This window comes from Monodelphis domestica, chromosome 2 (assembly GCF_027887165.1).
Source record: "Monodelphis domestica isolate mMonDom1 chromosome 2, mMonDom1.pri, whole genome shotgun sequence".
Lineage (NCBI taxonomy): Eukaryota > Metazoa > Chordata > Mammalia > Didelphimorphia > Didelphidae > Monodelphis > Monodelphis domestica.
This window is the reverse complement of record NC_077228.1, coordinates 293,262,540-293,290,522: the sequence shown is the minus strand read 5'-3', so window position 1 is coordinate 293,290,522 and position 27,983 is coordinate 293,262,540. Positions and strand designations below refer to the sequence as shown.

Here is a 27,983-nt window from a genome sequence, read left to right as displayed (position 1 = left end):
GGATACATATTTTAACTTATTGGGTCTCTTAAAAAAGGGGGGGTTTCCATCTTTCTTAATTACCTTTTGATGATTCTCTTGAGTTCTATGCTTGGGCATCAAATTTTCTGTTCAGGTCTGTTCTTTTCTTTATAAATACTTGAAATTCTTCTATTTTGTTAAATGTCTATACTTTCCCCTATAAGAATATGGTCAGTCTTTCTGGGTGATTGATTTTTGGTTGTAGACCTAGTTCTCTTGCTTTCTGGAATGTCATATTCCATGGGTTTTGATCCTTCAGTATAGATGCAGCCAGATCCTGTGTTATCCTCACTGTGGTTCCATGGTATCTGAATGACTTCTTCTTAGCAGCTTGTAATATTTTTTCCTTTTTCTGATAGTTCTTTAATTTGGCTATAACATTCCTAGGTGTTGTCAGTTGAGGATTAAATACAGGAGGTGATCTGTGGATTCTTTCAATCTCCACTTTTCCCTTTTATTCTAGAATATCAGAGCAGTTTTCTTAAATAATTTCCTGTAGTATGGTGTCCAGGCTTTTTCTTTTGTCATGGTCTTCTGGTAGACCAATGGTTCTTAAGTTGTCTCTCATGGAACAATTTTCTAAATCTTCTGTTTTGTGAATGAGGTGCTTCATATTTTCCTCAATTTTTTCATTCTTTTGGTTTTGTTTTACAGTGTCCTGCTGCCTTGTGAAGTCACTTGCATCTAGTTGTTGATTCTGGATATTAAAGACTGGATTTCTTCCCTGGCTTTTTGGTCATCCTTCTCCTTCTGGTCTGATTTTCTTTGGAGGTCATCTTTCATCTTCTCTGCCTCATCTCTCATTTTCTTTGCCTCATCTTTTCTATTTTTAACCAAAACTACATTAGTTTTCAATGACAGCAAATATTTCCTACATCCATACCTTTGTACAAGTGGACCCCCATGCCTGGAATACAATCCCCTCCTTCCTTACCTCTGAGTCCTATGATCTTCAGCTTCTTCAGCTTCTTTCAAGGTCCAACTCAGGTGCTACCTCTTACAGGAAATAAGAAATGCCCTGGCTGTTAGTAATTCCCTCCCTCCTCAAATTATCTTGTCTTATCACTTATCTATGAAAGGGTTGTTTACCGCAGAACAAGGTAAGCCCCTTTGAACAAGACTGTGTTTTAGGTTGTCTTTGTAGCCCTGAGTCTAACACAGGGACTCACAAGTAGCAGGGATTTGTTAAGTACTCATTGAATGAACTAGTGTTCACAAAAAATATCTTAGAAAACTTTGGCCAGTAAGCATCTGCCACTGGAACCAATCAATCATCAAACATTTGTTAAACATCTTCTTTGTGCCAGGAGCTCTGTTACTTTTTGATACACAAAAAGTCAGAGATAAAAGACCCTGCTTTCAATCAGCTTACATTATATAGATCCATCTGGATTAAAAAGCTGGTCCAGAATCTAATGAAAGTGAAATACGCATATATTCAAGAAAGGGAGACTTCTTTATTCTTAATATAGAACAAACAACAATGGCATCTTTTATACACACTTTATACACTGATTTATATGGATGCACATAGATACATATGCCCATGTAAGCACCTTCTCATATTATTTACCCCATTTCAGAAGTGAGGAAAATAAGATCCCAAGAGTGCCTTCTTCAAAGGATCAAGAATTGACAAAACTAGGGGTATCTTCCTTGTCAGAAATCACCTTAGACTCATTTTCCCCAAAGTAGATTCTATATTCCTCAACTGGTCCTATTCACCTGAGGGGAGTTCAGGATTCATGCATGGGGAGGAAAGCACTATTTCCTCAAGCCAAACATCAAACTGGCAAGAAAAGCCAAACCAAGAGGATTCCTCCTCCCCTAAGGGGAGCACAGCAACTTTCAGGCAAACTCATAGTCTCTACAAAGTCCAAACAGGCTTCAGAATGACATAGATCAGTCATAGGCTCTGCAAAAAGTCCTTTAGTCAGACATCTTCCTGTCTTATCCCTCATGATTGGTCCTGGTTTCCATTCAGTGGAGAAAGAAGGATTGGAAGGAAAGTCATAAACCCCATTTTCTCTTCAACCTTCTTTCCAAACATTTCTTCCCTGGAAGCAGACCTAGAAGTAATAAGAAGCCAAGATTTGATATGTAAGAAAAACTATTTGGCAGTCAAGAAAAGAGCCAGCCTGGGGCAAAAAAAATGCCATAAGCATTTATTCTTTTATTCTCCAACCTCAGTTTCTCCTCCCACCCCCAAAACCTTTTAGATACCTAGTATTCTCTCTGTCTTTATTCCTACCAAATCTCTCTATCTTTATTCCTACCAAAGTCAGTTAAGGGGATAGGATATGGTATCACTCACATAGAAGAATAGTTATGGATAACATTGAAAGAGTCCTGAATATTTCATCAGAGAACTAACAGGGTAATTATCCTGGCTCAGTCACTTACTATCTGTGTGATCTTGGTCAAGTCATTTCACATGACTGTGAGCTCCTTGAGGGCAGGAACTATCTTTTACTTCTTTTTTATATCCCCAAAGCTTAGCATAGTAGGTGCTTAATAATAAGTGTTTACTGATTGACTGGACACTTCTCTGGGCCTCAGGTTACTTTTCTGTAAATTAGAGTTGGTCCTAAAGTCCTTTCCAGTTCTATAACAATAATCTTGTGCTCCCATAACACTATAACAACTACAACAACAATAATAGCATTTATATGTTATTTTAAGGTAGAAAAATTTTTTTAAATATTATCTTATCTTATCTTCCCAATGAACCTGGAAAGTAGGTGCTACATAATCCTCATTGTGCAGATAAGCAAAGGTTAAGTGACTTATCCAGTATCATGTAAGTGGTAAGTGATTGAAACTGGATTTGAACTCAGTTTTTTCCTGACTCCACATCCAATACTCTATCTACTGTACCATCAAGTTGCTTTCATATTTTAAATCAATCCTATTACATCTCCCTAGGATATTTTAATTTTCAGTCTTCTCTCTCTTGTGAAATGAAAGAACTTGATTCCTATTGAAAGAATTTCAAGCAATAGCAAAAAGATGGGGAGGTATCTGGGGGATCAGGCATCCTTCCTGAAATGATGCCTAGTAGGGAATCATCTACTCTGCCCTGAACACAAACCAAAAATGGTCATAAATCATGTCCTAAACTAAAAAATGGGCCAGGCCAATGTTATTACTTTTCTAATTCCTCACAAGAGCTATTTGATTATCCAGGCTTGGAGGGCAGACTAGAGGCAAATCACTGAACCCTTTTGGGCCTTGGTTTCTTCATGTCTCAAATAAAAAGTTTCTATTCCTCCAAAATCCTTTCCAGATAAAAATCTTGTTCAGTTGAATCCAACCCTTCATGACTTCATTTGGGGATTTCTTGGCAAAGTGGAATGGTTTGCCATTTTCTTCTCTAGCTCATTTTACAGATGAGAAAACTCAGACAAACAGGGTTGTTACTTGTCCAGGGTCATACAGCCAGTGACTGATGCTGAATTTGAACTCAGGTCTTCCTGACTCCAAGTGTGGCACTCTACCACTGTGCCATCTAGCACGTGCTTTTCTGTACACCAGGAGGTTAGTTAGCCAGAGGACCAGCAGCCCTGGAACTTGCATTTAGAATGGTCTAATGCTTGAAGGTAAAGCACATGACTGGGGGAGATAAGCTTTTACTCTGCAGTTCTGAGTAAAGATGTTTTCACTCTTTAATGTCTAGAATATATTCTATGAGGAGGCAAATTTGGAAGTTACATCTTCAGTGTGATCAGCAGGAATACTCCAAGCTCTGCCTACTCAAAAGTATCTTTCTCCTGGGTATTATGGCACCTAGCCTCTCTACCAAGACCATCTGAAATTTCCACAATTACAGTTGGTTCCTTTGAGTTAGATAACAAAGGTCAAGCTAGAGTCTCTAGAAGCCCACCCAAAATGTACAGCACATAACTATGATGTGATAGAAGGACTCTCTCCTATAAATGCAATTTAGTTTGTTATAGAGGTTCTTAACCTGGAATCCATGGATAGCTGTTAGGGGGTTTATGAGCTTGGATGAGGAAAAAAAAATTTTTTTTTATTAATCTCTATCTGAAATTAAGTTTGTCCTTCATTTTGCTTAAGTCTACATAATCAACAAAACAAAACATTTTGTCCATTGTGCTGATTTCCAAGATGTAAATGCTCACACTGAAATTTGAACAATCCACTTTCTCCATTTGAGCTGGCTCTACCATACCCCTGGATGAAAGCAACAAACGTTATTCTGAGAAAGACAATAATGGAGACCCCAGAGATAAAAGATGAGCAGACTGCCAGAGGAGTCTGTGACAACAAACAAAAAGGTTAAGAATCCCTTGGTTATTAAGTTACTTAATTGAATATCAGGAAAATTGAAAAAAAGGTTTAGATTAAAGGATGAGGTAGAGAGGGGGTAAATTTCAATAGAGAGAAACATGATCCCATGAACCCTCGATTGATGGAGGATTGTATCTAGTATCTCCATGCCGCCTTGATGTGTGCAAAGCTCTTTACATTTGATCCTCACAACCCTCTAAGGTAAATGGGTACATGGGTAAATTCTCCCCAATTTACAGATAGACAGCAGTCAGAGAGAAGTGAAATGTTCTGCCCAGGATGACCTAGCTAGGAAGCTCCTGATGAGGAACCCTAACCCATACCTGCTGCCCTGAAGTCTTTATCTACTATGACAGCTGGCAGCCTAGAGGGATAGCAGGTGAGCACCATATCAAGTGTGGTAACAGAGGACACACCCAGGGCGGCCACCTAGGAAGAAGAAGCCTGAAAGGGTGGAGGAGGGAAGAAGGAAAGATAAACTTTTCCTACTCCGAAACTTTTGCCTTGGCTCCACCCTATTGTTGACTAATCACACATATCACCTTTGAGTTATGTTACTGGGTCAGTTTTGAGAGGTAGAGAAGTAAGGAGATGGGATGTCCCACATTTTTAGAATGGAGGGCTCTGCTGAATCTCTGTAGGGGAAAAGGTTCATTCCTCTCTGATGTTTTGCCACAAAAGCCAAAACTGAGAACCATTACTAAAAGACAGTGTTGCCAAGGTGGTATTTAACCAGCTCTCCAGGGGTTAAAAAAAAATGCAATCTTAGCACCTGTTTCAATTTCATCCTTATTACTAACATTTTCTCCATAGCATTCTGAAGTCTGGACAATCAGCAAAACAATAAATCTTTTTCATAGATTTTGCTGATTTCCAGAGTGTGAATTCTCACACTAAAAACTTAACAATTAGCTCTCCCCATTTGAGCTGGCTCAAGCACACCCTTGGATGGAGGTGGCAACCATTATTCTTCCTTACTCCTAAATGACCTTTCAGAGTCCTCTCTCTTATTTGGGGGAGTTTCCTCTCCCTTCATCCCCACTACAGGTACTTCCTGTCCTCATCCTAAAAGTGTTTTTTGGAGTCAGAGAACTGAGATTCAAATCCCATGTAATGCTGTACAAGTCTCTTAACCTCCCTAGGCTTCAGTTTCCTCACTGGTAAAATGAGGGGGATTGAGTAGATGAGCTCTGATATTTCTTCCAACTCTAGATTTACAGTCCTAAAATTCTACTTTTTACCATCTCTTCCCATGCACATGTGTGCACAGAGCCTGTCCCTAGGGTCTACATCCTTTCTGCCCCCTCTTTTAGGATTTGCTAAATAAACCAATTATCTATGACATTCTAGTCCTTGGCATTCTGATGCCACTCAATCTCTGTCTCCCCCACTTAGCCCTGATCCATGTTCTATATCATATCTTTATGAAGGATCTTCCTCATGCCTGGAATGCTTTCCCTACTGCCTCACTTCTGCCTTTTGCAATTATTGACTCCATTCTAGGCTTAACTCAAGGGCCATGTTCTATAGAAGGGCTCTCCTGATTCTTCCCACAGAAACTTTGTATTTACCTTGTATATATTTTGTATTTACTAATCTGTGTGCTCTTGGTCCCGCCCCCATCCCACCCTCCAACAACAGTAAATTGATATTATGGAGAGGAAGGACAATTTTGATTTTTGTCTTTGCATATATCCAGCTTCTAACACAATACCTAGCAAATAGTAGTAGCAGATGCTCAAGAAATGCTAATTTCATTAAATTTAATGGGAAGAGGGGGTATCTCTAAAACAAGCAAGAGAGAAACTGACTTTCAACATGACATTCATTTATTGCTACAAAACTATTTTGTGCTAACTCATCTCTCAAAAATATAACCACCAAGAATTGAAAGACACAAACTTGTAGCCTGAAAGAATGAAAGTAATAAAAGCAACAACATTCCAACATGGGGGGGGGGGGGAGTGGATGGAGGGAGTAGGAGGAGTGATAGCATCAAATGACAGCAGAGTGTAGTGAGGAGAACACTAGATTTAGTGTTGAAGGATTCAAATTCTCCCAGGCTACTTAATGCATGTGTGACCTTGGACAAGTCATTTCCCCTAAATCTGAGCCTTGGTTTCCTTGTTTATAAAATAGAAAGTTTGGACTAAACAGGAATTTTCTGGTTTTAAAGCCTACAAGCTTTAATCTAGTTCAGTTTCTCTTTCTATCTAGGGAAGAAGACAACAGAGGAAAGGAGGTGATTATGGCCAGACACTTTTAAAGATAAAATCAGCCCCAAACATAAATGAAAACTCCTATTCCAAAAGCAAGATTCTCCCCGTCTCTCCCATAACCCTCAAGTTCTAGTTTGCCCCTATATGGCATCCCTCCCCTTTAAGGTTCATCTTCAAAAAGTCATTTTAATCTAATTGAACCCATATAAAATTATATAGTCAGAGGTTTTATGGGGGGAAAAGAAGGACATCCCTTGGAGTGTATCAATACTGCAGTCACCTAACCCACTGTCCTTAGATCTTATCTAAATCACCCTTTACAGAGAAACTTACTTGTCTCAATTTGGCCTATCAAAATTTTCCCACTATATCAAAAGGATGTATTCCATGTCTTACCTCCAAGGGAGAAGATGAAAGGTAAAGTACAAGAAAGGTAGGAAGAGAAAAGGTCTGTGGATATGGAATGTTGGACTTGCTATAACACAAATACATTATGTTTTGTTTTCTTTTTCCTTCTTTTCAGGGAAAAGTTCATTAAATGGGAGGAGTAGGTCTTGAATTTACTGAGGCAGAAAAACAGAAGATATCAATAAGATTTATTTTAAAAATTAAATTGAGGTTTTAGAGCTCTGTGAACAGAAAATTATATTGCCTACATGAGAGCAAATAAAAACACTGTATTTTTCCTCTCACTCTAGCTAAGAGACAATGGAGTGTTTAAGGTTAGTCACCTAAAAACTGGTAATTACTTCAACATGTGGGTTGGAACTAGGGTGACAAATTTATTCAAACAGACACTTCTTTATTTCATAATAATGTTAATAATAATAATAACATATCCTTGTGGCATATTTGCCAGGTGTTTTCTTCACAATAACTTAAGGTAGATAGTATGACTTTTTTTATCCCCATTTTATAGAGAGAACAACTGAGTCAAAGAATTCAAAGACTAGCTTGAACTCACTCAGCTATTAAAGTATCAGAATCAGGACTCAAACTCAGGTCTCCTTTTTCTAAGGTCAATATTCACACCTCTACACTAAGCTGTCCTTCAAATTGTGCTTGGGCTATAAAATGGGTCACTTGATCATTTAGAAAATTTTCAGGTCCCAATATGAATGTTAATTGCTCAGGAGACAAACAAGATGATTATCTCAGTAGATAAACTGATGGCTATCATTCATTTAAGCATTAAACCATTTGTTCATTCAACATAGACATATTATGGAGCAAAACTTGAGTTCTAAACAAAATCTCCCCATTCCAAGTTTAGCATTCTATCCATTATACAACAGGAAAACTTTGCACACCAGAAAAAGATCAGCTTTATCCCCCAGCTCCAAGTAATTGGCAAAATGGTAACCAAGTTACCATTAATAAAAGATTTTTTATTATGGAAAAGAGAAACTTTTAGTTCAAGTTTTAATACTTACTTTTCATCCTGAACGAGCCACTAATTTAGATCCATGGTTAGGATTATATTTTGAATTCTAAATGAGAAAATAATAGCTCTGTTATGAAACCTCACCAAAAATGATTTTCATGATGCTTTGTAGTTTTCAAAAATCTTTCCTTACTACAACCCTTTGAAGTTGGTTATTAGCTCTATATCGTTTAGTCATTTCAGCTGTGTCCTCCTCTTTGTGACCCCATTTGGTGTTTTCTTAGCAAAGGTACTGAAGTAGTTTGTTATTTCCTCCTCCAACTCACTTTACAGATGAGGAAACGTAAAGGTCAAACAGCTAGTAAGTGTCTGAAGCCAGTTTTGAACTCATTAAGGTCTGGCATTCCAACCACTGTAATATCAAGATATCTGAGATAGTAAACTCTTATAATCATGGGCAAGTCGTGCCCATGTCTCTACATCTTATTTATAACTTCTCTAAAATGGTCATTAAAACTTCATATGGTAAGGAAAATGCTTTGATTAAAGCTCTCTGGTGAGGGCAGATGGGTAACTCAGTGAATTGAGAACCAGGAGGTCCTAGGCTCAAATCTGGCCCTCAGATACTTCCTAACAGTGTGACCCTGGGCAAGTCACTTAAGCCCCATTGCCTAGTCCTTACCACTCTTCTGCATTATGATTCTAATGTGGACGGTAAGGGCTTTAAGCAAAATAAATTAATAAAATAAAATAAAAAAGAAAGCTCTCTGAGAGGGAAAAGAGCCATTATCATTATTAAACTCATTTTGCAGATGCAGAAACTAAAAGTCATAAAGTGTGACTTGTTCCAGAAATCATATGCACAGCTAACAAGGAGTAAAACTGAGACTTGATCTCAAATCTTTTTACCTCAAGTTTAATGTTCTTTTTACTCTATCAGTTTGCCTTAAAGAATGTATCAGTCATTATTGAAATCTTACCTGGTTGATCATGACACCCTGAGTTGCCTCTTCTTCCTCCAACCATCCTATCCAATCCCCCATGCCTCTTCTGCTTCTAGGTGTCTTGTTGCAGAGAATATAAATACCAATGTTGCTCCTTTCTCAGTCCATTAATATACTTTACTACTCCACCTCTGCCACTTATTAGATACTGGAACTTAAGCAAGTCACTTTACCTTAATTTTCTAAAATCTCTAAAATGGGGATAGTAATACATATGGGATCATAGGACTTAGAATTGGAAGGACTTTTAGAGATTATCTAAACCAACTCTCTCATTTCACTAATGAGACCAAGAAGGGGGAAATGATTTGCTCTAGGTCACACAGTAAGTAATGGAGTTCAAACTGGTCCCACCTCCTATTATTATACCTCATTGGCTATACTGGATACTTCATAAGGATGTTATCCAAAAGATAATCAATGGCTATATGTAAATATCATGAATATCTATAGGTATTGTGGGAATTTAATATAAAATATACCCCCTTATTTCTTTTTAAAACCTGCTATTGATACTATCCATACCCTTTGACTAGCCATGCAAGTGTGGCTCTGTGGCATGGGGCTGTTGGAAGTCCACTTCATCCAGTGGGTGTGTCTCAAAGTCAAGGCCTGGAAACTGGACTGAGGTTTAGTTTGTCCAATAAGAGACTTCTGGGAGGAGTGACAAATACTGAATACTGAGGGGAAACTCTCTCTCCCTTCTCTGGAGTGTTTAACACTAGGCAGACACTGGCTTGGAGCTCAGCAGAGGCATGAAAGAGGCATCATTTAGTTAGGGTGTCATCGTGATATCTTCCTCTTTCTCTTGCTCTTCCTCTCCCTCTTTCTCTGTCTCTTTCCCTCTCCCTCTTTCTCTCTCATAAATATTTATAAATAAATATATGGGTATAGGCTATATATAAATGTTATAAATATTCCCTATTATTGGGCTTTTCTCTTCGTAGTCTTCCTTATTGTACCCAATCCTAGTGATCTCTGGGCTTTGGGTCAATAATGAGTCATTTTTCCTCATACCATAATTGGGAATCTCTTGTTTATAGGAAAGAAACATAGATATTTTTAAATAGAAAGGGAAAAAATGAATCAGCGAAGTGGTTCAGTGGATTGAGAGCCAGGCCTAGAGGCAGAAGATTCTGGGTTCAAATCTGTTCTCAGATACTTCCTAGTTGTGTGGCAAGTTACTTAATCCCTATTACCCAGCTTTTACCACTGTACTGCCTTAGAACCAACACACAGTATTAATTCTAAAATGGAAGGTAAGGGTTTTGGAAAAAAAATAAAAAAATTATAGGCTTAGGATAATTTTCTGGAAAGATTTATGTAATGAATACTATTCAATGTGTGTGTGTGTGTATATATATGTAGATCTATACATCATATATCTATCTGTATATATTAATGCTATACATATATGTATATATAGTTGTATATGTATGGAATAAAGCATTGTCTATAAGAGATCAAATGAAAATTTTATAGATATGTATATAGGGAGTATTATATATTACACAAACAACTATGAATATGTACCTACATATTTTAAAAGGTTAACATTGTACTAAGATTTGGGGTATATTTTTGTGTGTATACATACATGTGCATGTGCATTGAAATATATGTATATGTGTGTATGTATAATATATTTTATATATTTATATTCATGCAGACTCCATAGCATTATGAAGAAAAAAAAAGATTTACTTACCTCGTCTGTCCTTGACTTCCCCTTCAGGGATAACATCCTTACTTTCAAGGCTTCTCTTGTCTAAAACCAAAAATAAAAAATAAAAATAAAAATAAAAACAAAAACAAAAACAAAAATAATTGCTATCAGTGAAAGATTACTAGAACCCTTAGGGACGAGTAAATCTTGAAAGACCCAAATATGAACCCCTATTCATCTTGAGGATGAAAACTCTATGATCTTATGACCTGTCTCAATTCCAATTCATTATGCAATAACCCAATCAAAACATAAGGACCCTGTCTATACTGGTTACATGATATTTCTTAACTTGTCCTTACCTATACTCACATATACTTGGTAGCTGTGTGAGTATAAATCCAAAGGAATTTTCTTCTCTCTCCCATCCTCCTCCATCATTTTTCCTACTCACACCCCCAACTATATATTCAAGCTTTTGCTTGCTCACTCCGGAATTTTAAATAGGTCTCTGTGAGATTTGCTGCAATCCCCAATAAGGAAATTAGATCCACTGTTTACCTTTTGATCCAGAATGGTTCCAAACAGCAAAATGAAGAACCCCTAAGACAATGATCAACATGTATAAGAACAAGAAAGAAGATTTCCCAGATCATGTCCCCGCCTAACTTCTTCCATAGTCATAACTAGGGTAAAGCAACTGGAGTTTTGGTCCAGGGCACAGAAATTTAGAGAGTGAAAATAACTCAAATGATAGCATTAAAATAGAATGAGCAATTTAATTTGTTACACTTGCATGACAACACTTCCAGAAGTTCTTCAACAGAACAAAGGCAACAATATTTCACACTTAACTAGCAAGAAAAATAGAAGCCAACAGATAAGGAGTAATAACTAACTCCTCTCCCACTCAACTAAATTTCTTTTAATTACCTCTTGTATTATTTTCATATCATGAATTATAAGGTGAATTTGTAGGCATGTATTTAGTGCTATTTGCCTCAGGCATCAAAATTTCTAATTTTATGGCTCTGAAGTTAACATCCATTGGACTCTTTTTTTACTACCTTCAAGGAAAAGAGTTTTTTTCAGAATATTAATCCAAAAAATTAAAATTCTTTTTTCCTTTGAGGCTACCTTTATCCCTTTAACAAAGTATCCTCTTCCGGGGCTATAATTATATTTTGATACAATAAAATATATTGTTATGCTTTGTTATATTACATTGAATTATATCATGTTATTCTATTTAATATTATATTAGGCCATGCTGAATTATACAGTACATATATTAAGATTTACTTATATGGTTTACTTTAATGATTTTATTTTGTATGATTTCATATATCTATGTAGTTTAAATATGAAATATCAAAAGTTTTCACAATTTGAAAAAGAGTTGTAAATGTTATTAGATGTAGGGGGAAGTTGTGCATTTGTTTTTCCCCAAAGGCTGGCAATGATTTTCAGACTCAAAGACAAGGCTTGAGAATTGTATTTTATGTTGAAAAATAACTCCAAGGAAGAGTAGATATACTTCATTCTTTCATTCAAAAGCATTACTGAGCTATGTGTTAGATGTTGGGAAATAAAGAAATCATCTTTGCCCTTGAGAAGCTTATATTATGTTAGAGAAATAGCATATATTAAGAAAATTAAATACATAATATGTTATGAAGAAATAGCATTCCATTCCATATATTTGGAGCAGAGTATAGGAAATGGTATATAGCTTTGTTGGTGAACCATGTGTGCCAGAGAGGGCTGCTCCCTTCTCTCTTCTCCCTCGCCACCATGCCTGAGGACATCACCTGCCCCTCTGCCCAGTGGCCCAGTGGGAGCACTTCCTCCCTCCCCTGCCTGGGGGAAGGGGGCAACTCACATGTGGGGTGAGGGTGCAGTTTGGGCACTTGGTCTCTAACAGGTTCACCATCACTGGCATATAGTAAGTCATGTATGGGATACTAGCCAGTTTATCTAGAACAAAGTGTGTAAGCAAAGTAAAATGGAATAAGTTTGGAAAGGTGGGTCTGAAAACCATGTGCAGTAATCCTTATTTTATCCCAGAAGCAACAGAGAGCCATTGAAGCTTCTGAAGCAAAAGAGTGACATGGTCAGAACTGTGTTTTAGAAATAAAAATATGACTTGTATAAAAAATTCAATGAATAGAGAACCAGGCCTGGAAACAGGAAATCCTGGGTTCAAATGTGATCTCATATATTCCCAACTGTGTGACCCTAGGCAGGTAATGCTTTACTATTTTAATAAAAAGTCTTACATCTGTCAAAGAAGAATTGAATGAAAAAAGATATGTTCAATTCTTTCTATATCTTTTCCCCAACTATGAGAAATTTCTTTGTGTGGACTACTAGGCTGTAATTCAGATATCACTGAATCCCTGGTGTCAGCAACTGAATAACAGACATAGTACCTAAAAAAATAATAAGGATCCCAGAGAGTTCATTTCATAAATCCAAATCATAACATAAAACCAAGGCTAAGAATAATGGGGCTTATTTAGCCTTTATCAAAACATAAGCAAAGGTTTATTATATTTATAATTACAAAGGAAATAAACATTTATGTAAGACGTAATACATATCAGAGACCTTTGTAACAAGGGAATCACTTTAAAAGACTGATATATATTAAATTAAGGTCGCCAAGGAATCAGCTATGTAATTCCTAAATGAAAAACTCAAGTCAGCCGTCAGCCTTTTTTGGAGTTTAATTACAATAGGAGTAAGAAAGGAATTAGAGATAGAGAGAGAGAAAAAGGGAGAGAAGGGAATAGGGCTTAAATACCCCTTCTGTTTAGGCTGGGCCAAAAGGCCCAAGCCCTTAGATAGCTGGGGCAAAGAAAAGAGATCAGTCCCTATTACTCACGTGTCCAAAATGGAGAAACAGTCTCACAGGCCCCCACCTTCAGCTTCCTTCAGAGCAAGCCTTCTCAGAGCCCACAGGAACCACACCGACCCAACTCTCCACCTTCTTCCTGGAGTCTTCAGACCCCCTATCTTTAAGGAAACCATCCAAGTTCCTCCCCTCAGTTCTCCCATCTACCAATCACTGTCCATCAATTTCCCTGTCAATGGAGGCTCTAGCTTAACCCAGGACCGCCCAGAGGTTTCTGGCTTTTGCACATGTCTGTTGAAGGTCATATTTTCAAATGATTAAATCTTTACTCCTTTGCTACAGCCCTTTCTAAATCCTGTTAACTTGAGTAGGGTAGAGATTGGAATAATTAAATTTTGATCTAGGCTGCAGCCCTTACTCAATCCTATTAGGACTGAATAGGGTGGAGATTTATTCCAAGTATCTCCATTGTATCAATTCTAAAATCAATCAAGACTCAAAGAAATTCCTGTTCTATGCTTAAGCATAGGTCAAAGTCCTTTCCATTGTTCAGCAAAGGGTTTCTGTCCTAAAGTAATCTTAAGAAGGGAAGAGAAAGAACCTCCCATGCCAAGGGGGTTCCCATTCCAATAGACTATCAGTAAGAAATTTTCCAAGTATGAAATATCCCAATGGTGAAATTTTCAACATTTATAAGTCTAAGGAAATTTGAGGTTTACACCTTTTAGAATTATTTGGTACTCACTAACCCTGAGGGGCAGGGATTATTATTATCTCCATATAACAGTTAAGGAAACTGAGGCAAACAGAGGTTAAGTGACTTGACCAGTCACACAGTAAAAGTCTGAGGATGGATTTTGTGTAATGAGAATTTTCTACCCCAGGACTACATTTCCCAGCATCCCACTTTTGTCCTTATGTTACTTCCTTATGTTTGGGAGATAAGTTATATGTAGCTCTGCCCTTTTTTCTCATTCTTCTCCATCTTTCACAGTTCAGTAAACTTGTCTTTACTCAGGCTATACTTTTCCTCTACTTCAAATCATTATTAATAAATCTTATAAAATATAATACTTGGAGTTATTAGATATTCATTTTAATCTTACAATTTGAACTCAAGACTTTCTGATTTCAGGTTCAAAGCTCTGGATGCAGCTACTAGCTGTGTCTGTAGCATTAATGAGAGCAGAGAGGAATAATGGAGTAGAAAATGGAAGGTCAGAGTCAAGTGAGAAAAGGAAACAGATGAGCAGAAACACTCATCAGTTATCAAATACCCATCACTGCAACATTATTTGGGATGTATCCATTTGATCTGAAATACTCAGAATAGTAGAAAAATATTCTCCAGTTTGTGTCACTTACCTGAAAAGCATTGAGTAAGGAGAAGATAATGTGGAACACCAAGGAACTACTTCCTATTAGGGTGGCTATCCCAAAACCCCAGGTCAGTCCCAACAGTGGGGTGAGGATAGCCACATTCTTACTGATCCTCATAATAGTCACCATATCCTGAGACTTGGGACTTCCAATAGAAGGCCTTCGAGTGTTGATAGCCACAACAAAAACCACAATCAGATTCACTGCCACTATGGTCAGGGCAGGGATGACAAAGGCAAGAAGAGCTCTGGAGTTGTCCCAGTTGAGCCAGCAGGCCTGGGTTCGCACATATGCTTTTCTGGGTTCTGTGACAGCAACTGTAATGGCGGCAATGATCAGAGGACACCCATAGCCAACTGAAAAGGCTGTGGCCATCATAGCAGACTTCATCATGCGGCGGAACACGATGAGTATTCCATAGAGGATGAGGAGGGCTTTTATCAGCATCCAGAAAAAGAGGGACAGGTAGAAGTAGTGATTAAAGAACGTCACTGCTACACACCAGCTATAACTCCATGCCGCGCCATCAAAGAAAGATGCGACGATGAACCACACGTTGGCGATCAGTAGAGAGGTGGCTATGTTCACGATACACACATGGCGCATGTAGGAGATCTCTGTCGCTGTCACCTGGGACCACACTGTGATTTCAATCATCAGACACAGAATAAGGCTTAAGATGGAGATGCTGAGGCCAATGCAAGTAATGTAATCCAGGGTTTTATTGACTAAAGTCTTAGGGGACATCAGAATGGAGAAGGACATCAGGAAACTGGTGTAGTTGCAGCGGCAAGTGGCTTTATCCTTAGCATCCACCGTTGTTTCACAGGCCTCCTCAACCCATTTCCTCTTCCAAGAGTGCCAGGCTACACACTGAGCTTTGGCACCCGGGGATTTATTGATCTTCTCAAAAGTGAACAAGACTTGCTTCAGTTTTTCTGGCAGGATCACGGAGAGAATTAGTCCGTTCACCTGTCTGCCAAAGCTCTCATTTTGCAAATGAGCTTCTTCTAAAATGGCTCCAAGGGTTGGGAAAGCGATACTAATGGCTGGGGAGGGATCTGGGAGCTTCTGCAGCTCTTTCCAAGGGATGAACACTATCCCCTGGACATCCTCATTCTCAGTCACCCTCATAGAGAAATTGAAACTCTTCTCTTGGGTTTTGTGGCTGATTCTAACACCTTTGGTCTGAATAAAGGGCTCATGCACGGTATTCTCAGGCTCATCATGGATTTTGAGATTCTTGGCAAATGAATTCACTGACTGTAGCAAAATGGAACTAGCATTTCTCTGAGGAATGAAGGCCCAATTAGAAACAACTGATCTGTTGAGGACATGGTTAGCCACTGAGCTGAAACTCTGCAAAGGGAAACAGAAGATAATTAATAATAATGAAAATAAATCATTCTTATTCAGCACTTTTTTATATTTTGCCTATTAATTTCACAGATTTTTTTTAAAACTCTTACCTTCCTTCTTAAAATCAATACTATGTATTGGTTCCATAGCAAAAGAGCAGTAAGGGCTAGGCAATGTGGAATAAGAGACTTGCCCAGGGTCACATAGCTAGAAAGTGTTTGAGGTCAAATTTGAACCCAGGTCCTCCCATCCCTGAACCCAGGACCTATAACTTCACATACTAATATATGATATATTATAGCCTTTGAATTTCACAATAATCCTGTAAGATAACCTCATTAGCTATTGTCATTCATCTCCACTTTAAAAATAATTGAGATAATCAAGGCTTGTTAAGTTTATGTCACTTGACCATAATCACATATCCAATAAGGACTTCGCTAAATCTGACTCATGATATCAAAGACATCAAGGTCATCCACTGTATCCTGGGCCATTTCCAGTCCTGAGTTTTATCCTGCCATTGGTCTTGGATGACTGGAAGAGGAAGTAAGGTTGACTACCTCATAGAACTCTGCCTCATTTAAATCCAGTTCATCTAAGAGTCAAGACATCAATCATCCCATGATATCACTGGTCCTCTTCAAAATGAAGGATGAACAACAAAAACAAAAGATCGGAGGCCACCCAATTTCACTCTATTATTTTAAAACTAAGGAAAAAGGCCCAGAGAGGTTAAGTTAGCTGCCTAAGGTTAAATAAATAGTAAGAATACTCAAACTCAGGTCCTCTGACTCCAACTTCAGGACTCTTCCCAGAGCATCTGACTGACTCAGTCTAGGACTTTTCCCCTCTAAATAAATTCATATTTAGGAACTAAAGAATGGCATGTTTCCCTTCCAAACCTAAGAAACTCTTAACTTTCCCTGTGACAAACTTAGAGAAAAGGAGGCAAATGTCTCCCATGCTATCAGTTTTGGTTTACTTTGGAGGGAATGCCAACCTGATGAGATCAAAGATCTTCTGGAAAATTAGGATACTGTTCTCAAATAGCCAAATTCTGCTAAGGGTGATTTCTTTTTTAATCATTGGTCTTAAAGATTTTTTGATCTATAAAATCCTTATTAAAATATAAACATTTTTAGGAGAAGTAATCATTTTACTTCTCATCATTTAATTCCTTACTAGGGATTTCTTTCCAAATATGACAGAGGACTGAGATACCAAGTCCTAAAAGAATAAACAATTTAACCCTGGAGGCAGTGAGCAGGCTTGAGTCTAAGTGCTAAGAGGAGAAGGAGAGACTACTAAAAGTCATCCTACTTCATTTTTGTTGGTGTTCAGTTATTTTCAGATATGCTTGACCCTTCATGACCCCATCTGAAGTTTTTATGGCAAAATTAGAATGGTTTGCAATTTCCTTCTCCAGCTCATTTTACAGATGAGGAAATTAAGGTAAGCAAGCTTGAGTGACTTGCCCAGGATAACACAGCTAATGAGTGTCTAAGGCCAGATTTGAACTCAGGAAAACTCATCTTCCTGACTTTAAGCCTGGCACTATCCACTGTGCCACCTAGCTTGCCCTTCTGAGAAATACTGCTGACAACATTTTACTGAAAACTACAAAGAGGACAATACCTGCATCTTCCTCCAGTTGACATTTTCAGACAGTTGCATGGATATGTTTTTCAGCAACTCGACTATGAAGGCAATATTTCCAGATGTAGCTTCTGAAGACTTTACACCATTGATAATACAGGCATAATCATCTGGACACTTCATCCGGATGCCTTGAGCTGCTGATTCAATGGGCTCTTCATAACTGAGCTCCGAGGGTGAATTTAAAGAAAATCGTGAACCACCACTTAAGCTTGGCTGAGATGTTGAAATTTCAGAGGTCTCCTGTCAAAAAGAAAAACAAAAGCAGTCATTGCCTTCTGCAGGATAAAGAGGCTAAAAAGAATTTTGGATGATCTTAATGGTAGTTGGGTTACCAACTAGTTACCATTATCAGGCACCCACAAAATAGAAAATTATCTTTTTCCTGGGTCAGAGAACCAGATCCAGATTAGGCAACATCTTAATTACCACCTGAAAGTTTCTGAATAATTCTCAATATGAAACTAATTCATTCAAAATAGTATAATGGTCAGACACAACTGAGAAAAACAAACAAACAACAAATTAAAGGTAAAACTACACTATGAGTTTGGGGCCTTTTTATATTTTCTATAAAATGACACTAAAAACAAACAAAAACAGGTGTTAGCAGAAGAAAAAGTTTAGAAGTGGACAGAAAGTAGTGTTTTTGCTTAATTTGTTAAAACCTAATCTTTTTAAAATAAAGTATAGTTTTTTTTAGGAGAAAAATTAGAATGTCAAGTTTAATCTTTATATCGAAGTATTTAACTATATACCTTAGTGAGGTAGAATTTTGAACATGGTAATAAGGTCATGGTCATGGGTTTCATGTATAAGGTGGTGGCCTGGTTAGCTTCATTCTATTTCATGGCCACCCAAGCTATAGGTCTAGTTATAGACCATTTTGGTAAAGATCTGCTCATTGAATAAAACTCTAGTGAACCTTTTGGCTGGGACATGGGCATATAGAAATGTAGAGCTAAAAGGAACCTTAGAGGTCATCTACTTCAACCCAGCTATTTTGTAAATAAGTATTATTGTGGATCTATTCACCACCTGGAAAAGCAATTCAGAGAATATACACTCCGAATTCTAGTAAGTCTATTACCTACATATAATAGCCAATGTATTACTTGCACATATGAAAGGTGGAATTAAATATTAGCCATTATTATTATTTTATTACAATTATTATTATTTTCTTATTTTATGCCACTCAGGAATGCCAAGATAGCCCTTAAGCCTCCTCAGAAATAACAATTTTTCTAGGTCCCTACAGGTAAAGTCTGGTGGCCTTTCTAGGGAAGACATGACCAGATTAACTGGGACCAACTTGACTAATGGGTAAGGTAGACAGGCAACTACTTTGAGAAGTTTTTTCAATAATAAAAAAGAAAATACTCTTGACCCAAAATTCTGTCTAGCCCCAATCCAACTGTTGCCTGAAATAAAGCTGCTTTATTCCTTTAGCTGAAGATTTTGATCCATAGATAGAAAAATAGATAGATTGATGGATGGATGGATGGATGGATGGATAGATAGATACCTAGCTACATAGAGATATAGACCCTGGGCAATTAATATGTATATAAATGTGTATGTATTTATACATACACCTGTAAGCATGCATACATCTATGTTTCTATAAATATGTGTAGATCTGCTCCACATGTGATTTGTGTATATTCATATGTATGTTTGTATACATAAATGTATAGTAATTCCCCTTAAAAGATAATTCTTTATAATTCTACCATATTCAAATTTTTTAAAGAAAATTTTGGTGGCAAAATATAGATGTTAAATAGCTGAAAGGTGAAGGAAAGGGCTGATCAAGAAGGAAAGCAGAAAGAACCTAGTAATTTAGGAATAATTATGGCATAGCCATGAGAGGATTGGTGTGTGACAAACTTTTTACGTTAAATTTTTTTTGAAATAATTGTTACATGGGACTTTAAGACTGCCAAAGTGTTGGGTATCTAGGTAGATCAGTGGATAGTGAGCCAGTCTAGAGATGAGAGGTCCTAGGTTCAAATCTGATCTCAGATACTTCCTAGCCATGTGACTCTGGACAAGTCACTTAACCCCAATTGTTTCGACCTTACCTTACTCTTCTACTTTGGAACCTATACTTAATGCCAATCCAAGATAGAAGGCAATGGCTTGAAAAAATGATTGCAAAGTACTTTCCATATATTTTTTCATTTGATTCTTACAAGTCCCCCACAACTATTGAAAGTAAATAGTATTAATATTCCTATTTTATAGAAAAGAAAACTGAGGGTGAGAGAAATCCAATGAATTGTCCATGGTCACATAGCTACCAAGTACCTGAGGAAAGATTCAAACTCAGGGCATTCTGGCTTAAGGCTCAATGCGATATCCACAATGCCAAGTAGCCTCCCAATGTAGTACTAGACTGAATCTATCAGAAATAACTCTATTAAGGCATCAGAAGTTTCCTGTTCTTCCCAAAAGCTTAATGACACATGAAGCCTGGGGTGTAATTATTATCCTCCTAGACTGTTAACATTTATCTTCTTCTTCCCCCTCAACCTCTTATCACACCTTTCATTGGTTCAGACCCAATAATGTAACAAACATACCGTTGTCTGAAAAAGTGTCTGGACAGTAAGACTTGTGCATGTTTCAATGGATTTTTGCCACTTTTTGTTACTACACATGAATCCTATTTCTCCATGAAAGGGCTTCTCACAGGACTGGTGACAGTGGGAGCCATTCATACAGATGCCCTGGCATTGTCCTGAGGGGAAAAAAAAAAAGTGACCCCCGACCAGCATTTTTCACTTGAGCTCCAATGCACTGTAAGATCCAGGTCAGAACACCCCCCTGTACAAGTTCGGTTGTAGGAGAAAGCCAACCCATAATAGCTCACATCTATAGCTTTCTATGATCTCCAAAATATTTTACATACATTATCTTACCTGAGCCTCACAACAACTCTTTCAGGTAGGAGTTCGGGAATTATTGTCAGATGAGGAAACTGGTTTTCAAAGAGCTTGTGAGGTGTCCGTAGGTACACAGCCAGTAAGATCAAAGGTGAGATTTGAACTCAGGTTTTTTTGACTAAAGTCCAGCACTTTATCTTCTAAGGAGTCCTTGGGTTCCTTACTTTACATTTCCTCTTTCTAACAACAGAACAGAGTTGTGCTGGTCTAAACATTTTACTATCTGCCAACCCAACTTGGGGTATGAGGACATTCAGAAGCAAGAAAAGAAAAAACAAATACAAAGCCTCTGAAGAACGCATTTCTACCATCAGCACAGTTGTTCTTTCCACTCTCTCAGAGTTGGAGGAGACCTAAGAGATCATACAGCCTGACTCATAGCTAATCAGGAATCCTTTGTAAGAAGTCCACAACAATGGTTCATTCAACTTCTGCCTGAAAACCTTTAGTGATGAGGAATTCATTATTCTCTGATTAATAATTATAATGACTAACATTTATATAGCACTTCCTATGTGCCAGATATTGCACTAAGTAAAATTATTCTCATTTGATCCTGGAAGGTAAATTGCTTCAGTCATGTGTGACTCTTCGTAACCCTTTTTGGGGTTATCTTGGTGAATATACTGGAGTGGTTTGCCAATTCCTTCTCTAACTCATTTTACAAATGATGAAACTGAGGCAAATTGAGTTAAGTGATTTGCCCAGGGTCACACAGCTAGTGAGTAACTGAGCTTTGTATTTGAACTCAGTTCTTTCTGACTCTATAGCCAGCACTCTATCCAATGCACCATTTAGCTGTCCCGTTTATTCTATTTTTTAACAGCTTTGATTGTCAAAAAGGTTTTCCTTCAATCTACCTGAAACATGTCTCTGTAATTTGCAGCCTCTGGAGCTAAAATACAACAAAAGGATAATATATTTTTTTTTATCACTTAAAGGTTCACAAAACACTTTTCCTCACCACAAACCTGAGAAATAGAATGTCTAAATCTTTTCATCTAAAAACCCTTCAAATGCTTGAAGACAGTAATGGATGTCTTTTCTTTTCTCTTTTTTTTCCTTTTCTTTTGTCCAGTCTACATCCCCAATTCCATAACTGATTCAAATATAAGATGGTCTCTATTTTCACCATCTGATTTACTCTTCTCTGGAAACACTCTAACTTATTGATGACTTTCCTAAAATGGGTAGCCAGAAATGAAGAGAATATTCTAGATCTTTTCCAATCAAGCCATGCAACAATGCTACTAATAGCTCCCTAGTACTAGTTACTGCAGCTTTATTAAAATAGCCCCAATATCACATTATTGAGGTATTCTGGTTACTATATCTATATGTTCACACTATATGGGGTATTCAAGGAGGGGTAGTATCTCTGGTATGGAGGGCTTGTCGTGCCCTCCTAGGGCAGCTCTCCAGCCTCTGACCCCCACCTGACACCCAGCTCTCACTTGTGGCTCCCAGTAGCTGCTAGCATGCGGCAGCGGCCACACCCCGGGCAACGGCTTCGACAGGCCGGCTAAACCTTGTGAGGGTAGCCATTGGGTCGTCGACCCCTGGTGAACTAGGGCTTTGCCCACCCAGCATGTGAAGACCGCTTCAGCGGAACAGATGGAAGAAACTAATAAGAAGGTTCAATGGCCGAGATGGCGACACAGCAAAGCATTGTGGAGTGCTTAGGGCGTGTTGGAGCATAAAAGACAACACGGCCATCCAATGCAGCTGAGGAAGTCTCCAGGTGTAACGACTTTTCGTGCCACTGGACCCAGGCTTCCAACGCCGAGAGAGTGGGACTGTCTCTGTGCATCGACTTTTCCACTTAAATCTCTTTCACGCACAAGTATCTTTGTGCACACTCATCTATCCTAACCCCGTCCACCCTCTTCAAGACCTGCAGCGATGGGGGAGTGGCGACACAACAGGTGGCAGTGACCACTGGCAGTTGTAGTCATGATCCTGCACGTAGGCGGCCCATGGACCAGTGGTCGCTCGGCCCTGTAGGGCAGCAGGGACGTTCGGCAACATCCTGGGCAACTGAGCAGCCCTCTCTAGGACAGCACTGCTCACCCTAATCAAGGGAGGGGACTAGAAAAGGTGTCCCAAACATTGCCTGCCCTACAAACACCCAGTCAGCACACCGTGGCTGGCGGGTCATCCCCTTTAAGCGGTCGAAATCAAAGGAAACAAAATACAAAGAAACTCCTACTAGGAACATGGAACATCAGGACATTACTTGATAGAGAGAACACCCCAAGACCTGAGAGAAGAACAGCTCTAATCGGTAAAGAACTGGTGCTATATAACATCGATATTGCAGCCTTAAGCGAAACACGCCTACCAGAAGAGGGATCACTCAGCGAACCCACCACTGGATACACCTTCTTCTGGAAAGGTAGAGCCTCAAATGAAGACAAAATCCATGGTGTTGGCCTGGCTATCAAGACCAGTTTGCTCAAACAGCTGCCAGACTTGCCAGTGGGCATCAGCGAGAGGCTCATGAAGATCCGTTTGCCTCTCAGCAAAGACCGGTATGCCACAATCATCAGCACATATGCCCCTACTCTGACCAGCACAGAGGAGACCATCAATCAGTTCTACTCTGACCTGAGTGCCATCTTGCACTCAGTGCCCACAAATGACAAGCTGATACTACTGGGAGTCGGCAACACCCACGTTGGCCAGGACCATGAAAGATGGAAAGGAGTGCTTGGCAAACACGTCACGGGCAAAATGAACAACAATGGCCTACTGCTACTCAGCAAATGCTCAGAGTTCGAACTCACCATCACGAACACTATGTTCAGAATGGCGAACAAATATAAAAAAACATGGATGCACCCATGATCAAAACAGTGGCATCTCATTGACTACATCATTGTAAGCCGGCGAGACATCCAGGATGTACAGATCACCAGAGCCATGAGAGGAGCTGAATGCTGGACAGACCACCGATTGGTTAGAGCGACTCTTCAAATGCGCATTGCGCCTCACCATCCAAAACGCACCCAGACAGTTCGCGCATTTTACAACGTGAGTCATCTTAGAGATCCATCTTATTTGCAAACATTCCAGTCCTGCCTGGAGGACAAGCTGTCTGCCAAGGGACCACTCACTGGAAGCTCAGCCGAGAAATGGAACCAGTTCAGAGACGCAGTGAAGGAAACATCAAAGGCAGTCCTAGGCCCCAAACAACGCAACCACCAGGACTGGTTCGATGAGAACAACACTGCTATTGAAGACCTATTGAGCACAAAGAACAAAGCCTTTATGGAGTGGCAAAATAACCCAAACTCTGCTCCTAAAAAGGACAGATTCAAGTCTCTCCAAGCCACGGCGCATTGTGAAATCAGGAAAATGCAAGACTGATGGTGGGGGAAAAAACAGAAGAAATCCAGCGTTTTGCTGATACGAAAAAACTACAAACAATTTTTCAGTGCCCTCAAGACTGTCTATGGGCCATTAACACCCACCACCACTCCCTTGCTATCCTCTGATGGTGACACTCTCATAAAAGATAAAAAAGGCATCAGCAACAGGTGGAAATAACACTTCAGTCAGTTTCTCAACCGACCCTCTTCAGTCGACCAAAGGGCCCTTGACCAGATCTCCCAAAACCTCACCATTGAACAACTTGACGTCCCTCCTTCAATAGAAGAAGTCCAAAAAGCCATTAAACAAATGAGTGCAGGCAAGGTACCCAGTAAAGACGGGATCCCAACCGAGGTCTACAAGGCCTTAAATGGGCAGGAACTCCAGGAATTCCATATAGTGCTGACCAGCATATGGGAAGAGGAAGACATGCCCCCAGAACTCAGAGATGCCTCCATCTTAGCCCTATACAAGAACAAAGGCTCACGAGCAGCCTGTGACAACTACAGAGGCATCTCACTACTCTCCACTGCTGGAAAGATCCTCGCCCGTGTTATACTCAACAGACTCCTGTCATCTGTTTCAGAGCAGAACCTGCCTGAATCACAATGTGGCTTCCGACCAGATCGCAGCACCATCGACATGGTCTTCAAGGTGAGGCAAATGCAGGAAAAATGCCTTGAGCAGAACCTGAATCTCTACATTGTCTTCATAGACCTGACAAAGGTGTTTGACACAGTGAACGCATTGTGGGTGATCCTTAGCAAGCTCAGTTGCCCAGCAAGATTCGTCTAACTGATCCAGCTCTTTCATGTCAACATGACAGGGGAAGTCCTATCTGGTGGAGAGACTTCCGATCGCTTCAACATCTTCAATGGCATGAAACAAGGCTGTGTCCTCGCTCTGGTCCTATTCAAAGTATACTTCACCCAAGTATTATGACATGCTGTGATGGATCTAGACCTGGGCGTCTACATCAAATACCGACTGGATGGCTCACTATTCGACCTTCGCTGCCTGACTGCAAAAACAAAGACAACAGAGAGACTCATCCTGGAAACTCTCTTCACAGATGACTGTGCTCTCATGGCCCACCAAGAAAATCATCTCCAAACCATTGTGGACAGGTTCTCCACCGCAACAAAACTGTTTGGCCTGACTATCAGCCTCAGCAAAACAGAGGTGCTGTTTCAACCCGCACCAGGGAGGCCAACGAACCAGCCGTGCATTACAATCAACGGCACGCAGCTTTCTAACGTCAACACTTTCAAGTACCTGGGCAGCACCATCGCCAACGACGGGTCCCTAGACCACAAGATTAATGCCAGGATCCAAAAGGCCAGCCAGGCACTCGGGCGACTGCACTGCAAAGTCCTCCAACAGAGGTGTAAGCACTGCGACGAAGCTCAAAGTGTATAACGCAGTGCTCCTCGGCTCGCTCCTATACGGTTGTGAGACATGGACACTGTACCGGAAGCTCATGAAACAGCTGGAGCAATTCCACCAAAGCTCCCTCCAGTCAATCATGAGGATCCGATGGCAGGACCGAATCACCAACCAGGAAGTCCTCGACAGAGCCAACTCCACCAGCTTCGAAGTCCTGGTCCTCCAAACCCAGCTACGATGGTCTGGACACGTCATTCACATGGACCCACAGCGAATACCAAGACAGGTATTCTATGGTGAACTGTCAGCTGGACTCAGGAAACAAGGCCAACCAAAGAAAAGATTCAAGGATCAGCTAAAGTCAAACTTGAAGTGGGCTGGCATGACACCAAAGCAACTAGAACTCGCTGCCTCTGACAGAAGCAGCTGGCGAACCCACATTAACCATGCCGCCCCCACCTTTGAAGATGAGCGATGTCGACGTCTTGCCGCTGTGTGTGAACACCGACACCAGGCCACAACCGCACCTCCCGTAACAACTGGTGTCCCAGGCCCCATGTGCCACAAACTCTGCACCTCAGCCTTTGGACTCCAAAGCCACACGAGGGTACATCAATAGATGATAATGCACAAAGACAACAGTCATTCTCGGTCACCAAGAGACTACCACCATAACTATGAACTCATATTGACTTTGCTGTTTACTAAAACTCCCAGATAGTTTTTCACATGAATAATAACCTAGATGCCTTGCCCTCAAATAGTAGATATGCAGATGATTCTTTTAATGCAAATAAGGGATTTTACATTTATCTTTATTAAATGTCTTCTATAATAGTCTACTTTAAGACTGCTGAAATCTTTCTGCCCTTAAAATCCTCTCTTCTTGTTCACTTCCTTCTTTCTGCTGAGAGTACCACCATTTTCCAACTCATCCAAGTTTACAACTTTAATAGCATCTTCAGTTCCTCACTCCCTCTCACCCCCACTTCCAACCAATCTGTTGGCCAAGTCCTGATTCTACCTTCACAACATCTTTTATATATGTTCCCTTCTCCCTTCTGACACTGATATGACTCTGATACAGGCTCTCATCATCTCTCACCTGGACAATGAAATAGTCTTCTTGTTGGTCTCATCCTGCACCCATCTATCCTCCATTCAGCTATCAAAACAATCTTCCTAAATCACAGATAAGACCATATCAAAGCCCTACCATCTTAAACTCCAGTGACTCCTTATTACTTCTAGGAGCAAATATAAAATCCTGTTTGAATGTTAAAGCTCTTTATAACCTGACTCCTTCCTCCTTTTCCAATCTTCTTATGCCTTATAGTCCCTCAACATACTCTATGATCTAGTAATTCTAGACACCTTGTTTATCTTTGCATGAGGCACTCCATATCCTAACTTCCTGTGTTTCCTCTGGCTATCTCCCATGCTTCTAAATCTCTCCATCTCCATGTTCTGAATTCCCTAGCTTCCTTCAAGTCTCAGTTAAAACTCCTATTTTCTTCCAAAGGCCTTTCCCTAATCCTTAATTTTAGTACCTCCCCTCTCAGAAGATCTCCACCTGTGTGCAAACATATCCTGTTTGTCTGTAATTGTTAGAATGTTATCTCTTCCACTAGCCTCTGAGCTCCTTGACAGTAGGGACTAATTTGCTTTGTATCCCTAGTGCTTAGCCCAATGGCTGGCATTTTATAGCCACCAAATAAATGCTCTGGACTTGACTTTTCAGAATTTAACTCTAGCATCCAAAATAGTAATTCTCATTCTAAGCTTAAGGATATCTGCATATCTGACTAACAAAATATCCCTCCAAGTCAGTAATAATGTGGGACAGCACAGGTTCAAAGACAGATTAGATTCTTTGGTCAATCCACTAATCTCCTTCCAGGATGACAAGGATCTCTGTTTCTGTCTGTCTGACTCTCTCCATATGTGTGTGTGTGTGTGTGTGTGTGTGCAAATAATACATATATGTATATACAGGTATATATATATATATATGTCTACACATATGTACTTATACATTATTTCCATTATAATTTACAAAATGTCTACTTACATGAATATAATACATAATATGTAAGTAATATATTACATTGATATAAGGTATAAAAATATATATTCTATTAATATAATGTATAAATGTTATGTATTATATTAATATAATATGTATATATAAATATACTGTGTAATATATGACTAATATATTTATTGATACAATATATTAATTTTTATATATTTATAATTTATGAATAAAGTATAAATTGTGTTAATATTAAAATATATTACCTAAAATATAAATATATCAGTATTGATTATAAAAATATAATTAGATATACAGGTACATGACTATATATAAATATTACATGTAAATATTAATTTGAATAAATATATATGCAAAT

At 39.1% G+C, this 27,983-nt stretch overlaps 1 protein-coding gene across 7 annotated transcripts in view; it reads right to left on the bottom strand.

Annotated features, from left to right (window-relative positions):
• Nucleotides 1–1,458: 1,458 nt before the first annotated feature.
• Nucleotides 1,459–27,983, bottom strand: part of LOC100014968 (adhesion G protein-coupled receptor F4) — a 48,978-nt gene continuing 22,453 nt past the window's right edge. For all 7 annotated transcript variants that reach the window (XM_007484052.3, XM_007484051.3, XM_056818375.1 and 4 more), the window contains 7 exons: nucleotides 20,449–20,606; nucleotides 17,840–18,103; nucleotides 14,828–16,201; nucleotides 11,167–11,208; nucleotides 10,648–10,707; nucleotides 7,985–8,041; nucleotides 1,459–2,090 (listed from right to left, as the gene is read on the bottom strand). In XM_007484052.3, the coding sequence (XP_007484114.2) occupies nucleotides 7,988–8,041; nucleotides 10,648–10,707; nucleotides 11,167–11,208; nucleotides 14,828–16,201; nucleotides 17,840–18,103; nucleotides 20,449–20,606 (1,952 nt within the window). In that variant the 3' untranslated portion in view covers nucleotides 1,459–2,090; nucleotides 7,985–7,987. The remainder of the gene's footprint in view (nucleotides 2,091–7,984; nucleotides 8,042–10,647; nucleotides 10,708–11,166; nucleotides 11,209–14,827; nucleotides 16,202–17,839; nucleotides 18,104–20,448; nucleotides 20,607–27,983) is intronic.